Source organism: Balaenoptera borealis, assembly GCF_965194805.1.
Source record: "Balaenoptera borealis genome assembly, chromosome: 7".
Classification (NCBI taxonomy): domain Eukaryota; kingdom Metazoa; phylum Chordata; class Mammalia; order Artiodactyla; family Balaenopteridae; genus Balaenoptera; species Balaenoptera borealis.
The window spans coordinates 122,920,135-122,932,550 of NC_138864.1; the positions used below are offsets into that span (position 1 = coordinate 122,920,135).

The following is a 12,416-nucleotide window of genomic DNA, read 5'->3' on the forward strand; positions in this document are numbered from 1 at the left end:
GCCATCTGCAAGCCAGCAAGAGAGGCCTCACCAGAAACCAATGCTGGCACCTTGATCTCACACTTCTAGCCTCCAGAACTCTGAGAAAATTAACTTCTGTTGTTTAAGCCACCCAGTCGGTGGTATTGTGTTATAGTAAACTGAGTAGACTAGTTTTGTGTCTGGCATTTTCCACTTTACTGTGTTTTCAAGCCTCATCCATGTGGTGGCATATATAACTACTTCATTTGTTTTTATGGCCAAATAATATTCCACTGTATATATTACATTTTGCTTATCCATTCGTCAATTAATGGACATTTGTGTTATTTCCACTTTATACCTATCATGAATAGTGCTGCTGTAAACATTTGTGTACAGGTTTCTGTATGGATATGCTTTTATTTCTCTTGGTTAGATACCTAGGAGTGGAATTTCTAGGTCAGATGGTAGGTCTATGTTTAACCATTTGCAAAACTGCCGGAATGTTTTCCAAAGTGGATGATAATACCGTTTTACTTTCCCACCAGCAGTTTGTGAGGGTTCCGGTTTCTCCACATCCTGACTAGCACTTGTTATCATCTGACTTTTTTGATTCTAGCCATCCTAATGGGTATGAAGTGGTGTCTCATTATGGTTTGGATTTGCATTTCCCTGATGACTAATGATGTATCTATTGGCAATTTTTATACATTCTTCAGAGAAATGTCTGTTAAGAGCCTTTGCCCATTTTTTAATTGGGTTGTCATTTTATTACTGAGTTGCAAGAGTTTTTTACATAATTCAAATAGTTTATCAGATAAATGATTGATAAATTGTTTTCTCCCAGTCTGTGGATTGTCTTTTCGTTTTCTTGATTGTGTTCTTTGACACGAAAAACTTTTAAATTTTGATAAAATCCAGTTCATTTTTTTCTTTGGTTGCTCATGCTTTTGATGTCATATATGAGTCCCTTGACAAGTACAAAGTCATGAAGATTTATTTTTATGTTTTCTTCTAAGAGTTTTATAGTTTTGGCTCTTAGTTCTAGGTCTTTGATCCATTTTCAGTTAATTTTTATATACGGTGTGAAGTAAAGGTCCCCCTTCATATATTTGCATGTCACTATATAGTTGTCCCAGCACCATTTGTTGAAAGACCATTTTTGCCCCATTGAATGGTCTTGGCACCCTTGTCAAAAATAAGTTGTCCACAGAGACATGGGTTTATATCTAGATTCTCAATTCTGTTCCATTGATATATGTGTCTATGTTATGCCAGTACCTCACTGTCTTGATTACTGGAATTTTGTAGTAAGTTTTGAAATCATGAAGTGTAAGGGCTTCAACTTTGCTCTTTTTCAAGATTGTTTTGGGTCCCTTGCAATTCCATGTGAATTTTAGAATCAGCTTGTCACTTCCTACGAAGAAGTCAGCTGGGATTCTGATAGGGATTGTGTTGAATCTGTAGATCAATTTGTCATCTTAATAATAAGTGTTGTCATCTTAATGTCATCTTCACCTATTCTAGTGTAAGTATTTGAAGGTACAAATTTCTTTGTAAGGATTTTTAGCTTCATTCCACAAATTTTGATTTGTTGTATTTTCATTATCATTTAGTTCAAAACAATTTATGTCTTGTTATTTGTTCTTTGACCCTTGGGTTTTATAGAAGTGTGTTGTTTAGTTAGAAATATTAGAGGTTTTCCAGGGTAGCTTATTGTTGCAGATTTCTAATTCCATTTTGGTCAGAGAATAAACTCTATATGAGTTCAGTCCTTTAAAATGTATTGAGGGCCATGATGGCCCAGAAAATAGCCTATTTGGTGAGCATACAGTGTACTGTTGAAAAGAATGTGAATTTGTTGGGTGTAGACTGGAGCAGGATCCTGTTGGCTTGTGGGAGATGATTATGCACATCTCTCCCCAACTCCCTGTCAGTAATGTCATGTTGGTAGCTTGAAATCTGCCATGGAGGGAGTCTTACCCCACAGATAGCTGCTAAGGCTACAGTCAGGACTTTTTTCTTTTTTTCTTTCAGAGAGACAGTTTACTAGCATCCACTAGGTATAGAATTAGGTGAAGGTGATTCATAGTGTCTATCAGGTCATCTGTGTCATGACTACTTTCCCCCCTTCCCTGCCTTTGGTCTAGTTGCTGAGAGAGGGATTTTTAATCTTATCCTATGATTGTGGAATTGTCTTTTTCTCCCTTTAATTCTGTCAGATTTTGCTTCATGTATTTTGAAGCTCTGCTATTAGGAGAATATACATTTATGATTATGTCTTTTTAGTAAACTGATCCTTTTATTATTATGCAATGTCCCTCTTTTCTCTGGTAATATTTTGTTTCGTTGAAGTCTGTTTTGTCCGATATTGTTATAGCGTCTTCAGCCTTCTTATGCTTAGTGTTTGCATGATAATCTTTTTCCATCTATTTACTTTCAATTTGTGTCTTTATATCTAAATTGTGTCTCTTCTAACAGCATATTGAAAGGTCTTGCTGTTTTGTCCCTTCTGATCATTTCTGCCTTTTGATTGTAGGTTTTAGTCTACTGACATTTATTATAAGTATTAATAGGTTGGTTTTTAGGCCTACCATTTTATTATTTTTTCTGCCCTGTAAAAAAATTTCTCTGTTCCTGCTTTCCTCTCTTCTTTTAGATTATTTGAAATTTTTCAGAATTGCATTTTAATATATCTGCTGGCTTTTTTAGCTATTCCTCTACTCTGTGTGTGTGTGTGTGTGTGTGTGTGTGTGTGTGTGTGTGTGTGTGTGTGTGATTGCTCTAGGGAGTACAATATTTATCCTTTTATTTCTTTTTTAATATGCTACTTAGAGTTGACATTGAATGACACCACAGAAGACATAGAAACCTTGTAACTGCAGTGTTCCATTTACTATCCCAAGCTCATCCTTTATATTACATCTAAATAGTTTTAAGACCCACAAGACAATATTATAAATTTTAGTTTTAAATCATTCTTTGTATTTTAAAGAATTAAGAAAAATAGTCTTTTATATTTGCCCAAATATCTACTATTTCTAATGCTCTTCATTCTTTTCTGAAGATCCAAGATTCAACCTGATATCAATTCCTCTCTACCTAGAATTTAAGTCTGTACTATGTGAAGTCTCTAAGTTTTATTTCATCTGAAATTACCTTTATTTTGCCTTCCTTTTTGAGGAATATTTTCACTGGATAAAGAATTTGGGGTTGATAGGTTTCTTTTTTTCTTTCAACACTTAAAGATGATATTCCACTGTCATTTGGCCTTTGTAGTGGTGATATTTTTTTGCTGTATGTTACAAGTCTACTTTTAATATTTTTTCTCCCCTTTAGTTTTCAGCAGTTTTTTTTCTTTTTTTCCTCTTTCTTCTTCAGAATTGATCATTTTTGTTGGTCTGTCTTCATGAGTCTTATTTCGATTCCACTCTGCTCTCAAGCCCATCCACTAAATAACTTATTCTAGGTAATATGTATTTCAGTTCTGGAATTTTTATTTGGGTTTTTTTTTTCATAGTTTGTTTTTTACTGCAATTAATTTTCATTTGTTATGAGCCTGTTTTTCTTTGTGTCCTTGAGTATAGCTATAATAGTTGCTTTAAAATCCTTGTCTCCTAATTTGGACACAGGTCACCTCCAGGTTGGTCTCTGTTGCTTATCTCTTCTCTTGAGAGTGGGTCTCATTTTCCTGTTTCTTAGGTCTATAGGCTTGGGTTGTGCTGTTCCCTTCTTCCAAGACGAGGATACTCTGCAGTGTAAGCCACCTTTTGGTTGCTCTCTGGTGCCTTCGGACAGTTCTTTTTACACTTTTTCAAGTTTATAGTTACTAACCCACAGAAACGTGGTTAGATACGTTAGTACTGATAGCAGAACCAAAGTTTAAGTAGAACCTGAAGTTTCAGCGGCAACTCCTGCAGGCTCCACGGACGGTGACATGGGCACTGCCGGGGGCAGGATTGGGTTGGGGGTGGCCACGAGAGAGGTTTTCTGTCGGCAGGAATTCAGTAACTCACGCAAAGTTTAATTAGTCAAAAGACAATACAGGCGTATGATTTGAAGATGTGTATATTTGCCTGAAAAACAAGAACTAAATCAAGAAAGAGTTAAAAGCGGTTGCTGCTGTGGGTTGGGAGGGGTGGATCATAACACGCTTGCTTTTTATTATTAGTTCTTCATTATTTCATCTAATTTAGATGTAAGCTGATAAAAGGAAACCTACGTTTTACAAAGCAGGATGGCTCCTATCCACTGCTGTCTCTAGTCAGCACTGTCTCGTGTTTTCCGTGCCTGGTTGGATAATGGTGAGGGTGATGCTAATTTGGGAATGAACGTTAAACTCTGGGTAGAAATTTTAAAAGAGCTTTTAAGGGCTTTCCCTCCCCCCCCCCAATTAAAATTTTGCCTTTTAGTCTGTTCTGGGACACCCAGGGTTCCTTGCATTGTTTCCAGGTCCTCTTTGAGGAGGTGAAGCTGAAAGGAAGTAATCGTGGGGTCAGAGTGTGTTCTGGGCACAAAGAATACTTTGTGAAGAAGAAAGAATTCTGTAGTTAAAAGTTTTTAAAAACCCTTGCTAGCCCTGCTCTCCCAAAGTAATGACTATTAATGTCTGGACAGATACATAAACTTTATCTACATGTCCAAAGGAACCATACTAAAATGCTCATTTCGAAGTTGTGTTTTTCACTTACTGTGATCTTTTTAACATCTTTCTGTATCGATCTATGCACGTACCACACCACGTTCACTGACTCCAGGGCTGAGTGCGCCCTTAGTGGGCGCATGGTTCCGTGGTTGGGCAGGTGCTCCTCGTTACCTGCCCCTGTGCCGAGTTACCTGCCCCCTCGTTCTTAGCCTGCAAACCATTAAGGACCATTTGAAGAGTATGGCCGGAAAGAACAAAACCTTTTAATATCAAGCAAGCTCAGGATGGGAGCAGATTAGAAAGAAAACCCCACCGTGGGCTATGGGCTCTGGCCTGCTCTCAGCTTTTCTTTATTTGCTTACAAGAACGTTGTGATAAATCTTTTTAAGTCTAAACCACTAATCTTTTAGTCAGTCAATATAAAAATTCCATCTAAGAACGCACTGTGTCAGATTTTAATTGGCAGCATTTTCTTAGTGTTACTTAAAGTAATGATACATATTATGACCAGAGTCTTGGATTAGATGAAATTTGGTAAATATATTGCAGTTTTTATAACCACTCTATATTCTATGACAGTGTTAAAAGCACCCTATTGTATCCTCAGGTGAATCCAACAGTGTATTTAATTATGTTTGACAGGTTGTTAGAATTCTTTTTATCATCTTCAGCAATGCTGTGATAGTTTGATAGCTAAATTAAAGTATTTGTATACTTCCATGATAATTTCACTATGATAAATGCTTGTGAGTATAATTACTGTATCAAAAAGAATGCACTTGAATTTTGAATATTTCCAAATTTTATTCCAGAAAAAAATATAACAGTGTATGCTCTGACCCCCCCAATGGATAGACGCTCCCATGTTCCTGCACTTTGGCTATCACTGAGTTTGACTGTTTTTTTGTTGTTGTTTTTTTAAGACCTTTGTTAATTTAGTAGCTAGAGATTAATATATTGCCGAGAAATAAAGGTCAGGCTGAACTAGGTAACCTAAAAAATTCCCTAGAACCAAACACCTAGAACTGGGTGCTGGATACAACGTGAGACTCCGTGCTACCCGAGGATCTGGGTGAGAGGTGGGTGGGCTGGAAGCAGTGGTCACACAGAACAGGAGCAAAGCCCTGCGCCCGGGCGGGAAGCTGATGTTTCCATGGAACTCTTTAGTGAAAAGGTGAACTGGAAAACAAAACAATCGACCCACTCTCCCAGGCAGGCCACTAGGAAAGTAGTTTGAGCCACGTTCTGCACGTGAGGGGAGTGGAGGGGAATCCGTCCTGAGAACTTGTCACCTCTGGTGTCTTTGGGATTTGAGTTTGTATTGCCAGCTTGCTGGGGGATTTCCCCAAGCTGGGAAATTAACGTGAAAGCCCCACTGAAAATGAGTTTTTAAAAAACCCCAAAGTTACAAAGTGAGGAGAGTCTGGGTCCACATGAACAAGTCAGCATATAGAACAAACAGCAGAACTAGAGCCTCAAGAACTTCAAACAGAAAGGTCTTTAGAGAGCACTTCTAAGTGTATTAAAAACAATTAGTGATGTAAAAGAGTCAGGAATATTAAAGGAACAAAACACTATGGACAATAAGACATCTTTTTAAAGAAGTAGGGAAAATCTGAAAATGTAAAATAAAATTATTAAAAATAGCAAATTTGGCACAGCTGATAATCACTTAACTTGATGTGGTAGGTAGATCAAGAAAAATTAGATAGAAATGTTTGAACCTTTGAAGAACTACTTTGTGAATTAACCTAAGTGTCCTGCAATGGCATTAGTATTACACTTTTTTTTGGTAAAAATGTACACCCAAAAAAAAAAAAAGAAAAAGAAAAATTAGAAAGTTTGAACAAAGATAAAGTGATGGAAGTAACTGAAGTTATAAATTGAGATAAGGAGGTGACATGGAAATGTAGCAGAGAAGCTAGGAGAAAACAGAAAGGGGACCAGAAGTGTTTGAAGAGGAAATAACCCAAGAATTTACCAGAATTGGTGAAAGCAAAACATGCATGCCAAATTTTAAGGTAACCATTACAAGAATATGAATAAGATGTGTAACTCCAGCATAACAAAAGAACTACAGTGGAATAAGGAAACTGTCGATCCAATATAAGGGAAAGGGGGAGAAAACAAGAAGCACAGAGAAAAAAAAATTAAAGTAGAAAATGCAAAATAAGGTGGTAGAAATTAATCGAGATAGCAGTAGAAAGCAGATTATAATCTTAAAACCAAACCTGCCCATCAGAGACTGCCTGCCTGACTCAATTTCTGTTTTAAAAGTGAATTTTACTGTGGTGATTCGCAGTAGACAAACCAAAACATAGAGATATAAAAGTTGAAAGTAAAGAGGTGGAATACAGGTATTTGAGATGAATTCTAACCAAAATATAGGGAAAACCATATTAACATCAGATACAATAGATTTCTAAGGCCCTGTTGTTAAGAATAAACATGGTTACTTTCTAATGATAAAAAGAACAAGTCACCAGGAATATAATTCTAAATTTGTACACTTACTAACAGGGCCTCAAAATATATGGCAGATTTTTTAGAGAATTATAAGACTAATTGACAAACCCATAACTGGATAGGGGGATTTTAATAAAAATTTCTCAGTAGTTAATAAACAGACAAATCACTGACAATACAGAAGATCTGAAAAGCAAAAGTGACCAGCTTGCTTTAACAAACCATGTGTCCAGCAGTTAGAGAGTGGACATTTTTTCAAGCACATGTAAAGAAAATCACTACATCTTCAGCTACAAGTCTCATCATATTTTAAAGAAACTATCCAAAAGATAACACTCTCTGATTAATTTTTAAAAGAAATTAAAGGATTTTTTTTAAAGGTTAAAAAAAATACACTTTGGAAATTAAAAAATTCTAAACTCTTAAGATATAACTAGCAATGGAAAAAAGAAAATATAACTGAATAAGGAAAATACATATCAGACTTAGGTGATGTAGCCACAGAGGTGTAGAGCAGAAAGTCTGTAGGATTTTTTTTGTTTTTTTAAAAATATATTTATTTATTTTGGCTGTGTTGGGTCTTCGTTGCTGCATGCGGGCTTTCTCTAGTTGCAGTGAGCGGGGGCTACTCTTCGTTGCAGTGTGCAGCTCCTCACTGCGGTGGCTTCTCTTGTGGAGCACGGGCTCTAGGTGCACGGGCTTCAGTAGTTGTGGCACGAGGGCTCAGTAGTTGTGGCTCGCAGGCTCTAGAGCACAGGCTCAGTAGTTGTGGCACACAGGCTTAGTTGCTCCGCGGCATGTGGGATCTTCCTGGACCAGGGCTCAAACCCATGTCCCCTGCATTGGCAGACGGATTCTTTTTTTTTTTTTTTTTTTAATTTATTTATTTATTTTTGGCTGTGTTGGGTCTTAGTTTCTGTGCGAGGGCTTTCTCCAGTTGTGGCAAGCGGGGGCCACTCTTCATCGCGGTGCGCGGGCCTCTCACTGTCGCGGCCTCTCTTGTTGCGGAGCACAGGCTCCAGACGCGCAGGCTCAGTAGTTGTGGCTCACGGGCCTAGCCGCTCTGCGGCATGTGGGATCTTCCCGGACCGGGGCACGAACCCGTGTCCCCTGCATTGGCAGGCGGATTCCTAGCCACTGCGCCACCAGGGAAGCCCAGAAAGTCTGTCGTCTTTAATGCTTATATTAAAAAGAACAAAGAGGATAAATTACAAAGCTAAGCAACCAAACGAGGATTTATAGAAAGAGAGCAAATGTAAAGAGAGAAGTAAATTTAAAACAATAGAAATATAGATACAGTGATGAAAATGGATAAATCTCAAACTGGTTCCTTAAAAAGACTAATAGACAAGCCTCTGGCAAAATTAATAATAAAAATATTTTAAAAGGGGGACAACAAAATTAGCGGGCATTTTTTAAAAGAAGACTGAACTGGGCAGTATACTTGAAAAGTTTATTGAAATGGATAGTTATCTAGAAGTAGCAATACATATAGTCGGGAAAGGATAGCCCATTTAATATGTGGTTTGTGAACCGTTGGTTTTCTATGCAGAGAAATGTAAAATCGCTTTTCTTCTTCATGTTATATACAGTTTTAATCAAGGTGGATTAGAAATGTCAGATTTAAAAGGAAATACAGGAAAATCATGCCAAAATTTGGAACCTGCCAAAAGATCATTAGCAGGGTCTAGCAACGAGAGAATGGATAAATTATAAATCTGTACTATACAGTACATTACATACAGCTGTAACTATCTCAAATGTTGTCAGAAACAAATTGGCAGAAGCAAATGTACAACGTGTTACCGTTTGTGTAATCTAAAATTTGAAAACATGCAAAATAATTTCATATATTGTTACACAGTAAAATATAAAACATTCATAGGAATGTTAGACACCAAATCACAGGGACATTTGCCCCTAGGGAAAGGGGGAGGAAGAGTGGGATTAGGGAAGAGTTCGTAGTATGTCAGGTATACTCGTATCATTTCATTTCCTAAAAAGTTGAGGGGGATTTGGATGGAATGAGACAAGCATGGGAATGTAATAAGATTTGTCCAAACTAGGTCATGAGTTTGCGAGAGTTCGTTGTGTATTATAATCTGTGATTCTGTCTATATTTGAAATATTTAATAAAATGAGTCAGTGTTTTATGGCATAGTTCTTTGATTACCACTGAGATTGAGGGGTTTCTTAGGTTTTTGGCTACTAATACATATTTCTTTTAGCTTTTGGATTTTCTGTTGGAATCCTTGTTTCTTTAGAGATTAATTTTTTTCACATTGTTTTAAATTACCTTTATTTATTAATGATAGTAACTTTAAGATATTTCTTACTAAAATAGTTTCAAAATTTCAAATGAAGTGATTATATGACTTTGCTTAGAAAGGCCTTCTCCAACCTCAGATCAAGAAAGTATTTGTATGTATATTCTTTGTTTTATGGTTTCAGTTTGTATATTTTAATTCTTAATCTGTTTGTAATATATTTTGGAATATGAAAGTTTTTTGAAATCACCTATAATGCCATTTATCCAATAATCTTTATCCGCTGACTTGAAATAGTTTTTATGTAGCAAGCTCTTAAATACACCAGAATATTGTTTCATGATTTTTCTTTCTGTCTGAATCAGTATTGGTGTCTTTCTATTAATTTGATCCAAGTAAAATACATGCAGGTAAACTGAAATAGTATTAAAGGTTATAAAAAAAAAGAGAGACCACATCTCCATCTCTCTCCATAGTGCCTGGGTCCTGCTCTTTTCTGATTGGCCAGCTTTAGGCATCCATGACTTTCACTTGTAATAGAGGACTCCGTCTCTTTCACTGCCGTGTCTTCTGCTTTTCATTTTTCATTCTCAGAGGGTAGCTTTGGTTAAATCCACTTACAGATAATTTTAAAGTAAAGTTTTGGTTATTTTTATATTTATGACGTATGCTTCTGGAAATATTCATAGCTAAGCATTGTAATAGACTACGGTTATAGCTTTTTGTTTTCCCTGAAGTAGATAATTGCTTTTTTTCTTTTCATTTGCAACCTTTTCTTTGTACATTTGCCAGTTCTTTTCTTACCTTCTAATATACTCTCAGGACAGTTTTCCACAAGGTAATGGCATTAGACGATCTTGAAGGTCCAGAGTTTTCTCGGTGACCTTCCTCCAGGATGTTCCATCCTCCTCGGCTGGCTGACTCTTAGCTTTACTGGTGTGTGAATGGGATCTTTTTTCCACTCTTTAACTTTAACAGGTTTTTGTTGATACATGGGAAACATTGATACTGAAGTATCTTATAAGAAAATATGTTCGTATTAATCACTGTTGACATTGATGATGCATGTTGATTTCCTTGACTTTTCTCCAAGTCACGTTTATAACTACTGCACGAGTGTTCACCAGTCAAACCAAGCTCGAGGGGCTGGTGTCCCTCCTTCTAAATCAAAAAAGGGGCAGACGCCGGGGGGAGCTCAGTTTGTTGGCTTGGAATTGTACAAACGGCTTAAAGAATTTTTGAAGAATTACTTGACAAATCTTCTTAAGGTAAGATGTTTTATATGTATACTGAGCATTTATAATAGAATGTAAAAAAAAAATAGTGAAATAGATTCTATTGATAAGTTAAATCTTTCACTGTCATTCTTTCATTGTTTTTGGCATTGACGTGTGCCTGAAGGTGTTTTGCTCTTGCTTAGTCATTTACCTGTTGTGAAGATGAAATCTTCATAAGCCCATATTCTGTTCTTTGATTTGTTAAATTAGAAGTTTTTGATAGCCTTTCACCATAGTAGTACTTTCCTTAAATTACTAACCATTTGGTATTTGGTGGTTAGAGATTGATGAACCTTTTTTAAAGCATATAATTATGAAGTCAAATTACCTATGTTGTATTTTGAACCCAATGTGCTATTCTGTATCAAAATGTATAAAAGACTTGTAAGGTTATCCAGCCTTCGGTAATCACATTGTCCAGTATGTTCTTGCCTTTTCTACATGGCCTTGTGATATATTTCACAACTATAATGAAATTGTGCCCTTGGCTGGGTGGGTTTCACCACGAACATTCATTCCTCCTGCTCTGAGCCTTTTGCTTGGACAGTGATGTGGTTTTTCGCCTTCATCTTCTGCCTTTTTCTTCCTCAGTCTCCATCCTCTGTAGCAAAGGCAGTGTGACGCCTTCCATCCAGCCACAGGATGGGCAAGTGGCTTCTTCATCTGGTGCTGCGCACGTTATGTAGAGTGTGTACCCTGGGAAGTCTGCACACGCTGTGTATATACTTTTAAAGATTTTTTATTTACACAGATAACAGGCAGAAAACTTCAGCATGCTCCACATTTGTTTTTCTTAATATATTTTACAAGGTAATTGGAAACTTAACATCATTTTAACAGACTATAATCGACTGACCACAAATCGTGACTAAGACGGTATTATCTTCCATGTTCCTAAGCAGTCTTGCTGAAGCCACTGTGCCCTCCTTGCTTTTGTTCACAACACTTTGTAAAGTGAATCCCGGAATTAATTACTCTTTAGTACTGAAGTGAGGAACAGGGTGTTGTGTTTTGAAAGGTATTGACAGCCGTGCCATCAGCGATATTATTTTTTGCATTTTAAAAAAGGTCATCTACTATAATCCAGAATAGCTTAGCTTTACATGTTCGGGTTCATTTCTTGTTATTTAAATGAACACAAATTTGGTTGTATCAAGATACGGTCAGGTTTTCACGTGGCTTGTCGGATCACTTGTGCAGCGTGTATTTATGGAGCTTCCATTCTGTCGAGCTTTTTATTCTGCCAGTTGAAGGGGCCCCAGGCTGAGAAGTTCAGGGGCGGCCCCGGGCCCTCAGTTCATAGAGGGGCTGCCCTCTCCCAGCTCCCCCTGGAGTGCTCTTCTGCTACAGCACGTTTTAATGATGCTGCAATTTAATGCCCCATTTTTAAAGGGTAAGACTTAACTTTGTAGATGTCATTAGTACCTAAGAAAAAATTTCAAGTTACTTTCCTTCAAATAAAACTTTGTGGTTTAAGTTGTAGACATTTCAGTAAAAATAATTTGGTAAATGAACATTTTCCTCGTGAGGCCTTGTTAAAGAAGAAATATTGCACCATTATACTGTATACTTTATTTTTACAAAAATGCAGCAGATTACCACGAAGAACTATAGATTTTTATAATTTTTAAGTAAATTTAATGAAGGAAGAAGATGCATTAAAAAATGAAATAGTATCAGCCCCGTGGTCTAAATTGTTAATTGGACATTTTAATTAATTTTTTAACAGAAAATATCAAAAATAGGAGTAAGTTGAGGTAAATTCCTTATTTGTTAATATAAAGGAATTACCCTCATATT

General features: G+C 36.7%; 1 protein-coding gene across 4 annotated transcripts in view; it reads left to right on the forward strand.

The window, feature by feature from the left end:
* Positions 1 to 12,416, forward strand: part of CUL1 (cullin 1) — a 110,075-nt gene that overhangs the window by 56,007 nt on the left and 41,652 nt on the right. For all 4 annotated transcript variants that reach the window (XM_082400487.1, XM_082400488.1, XM_082400486.1 and 1 more), the window contains one exon: positions 10,433 to 10,607. In XM_082400487.1, coding sequence (XP_082256613.1) covers positions 10,433 to 10,607 — 175 coding nt within the window. The remainder of the gene's footprint in view (positions 1 to 10,432; positions 10,608 to 12,416) is intronic.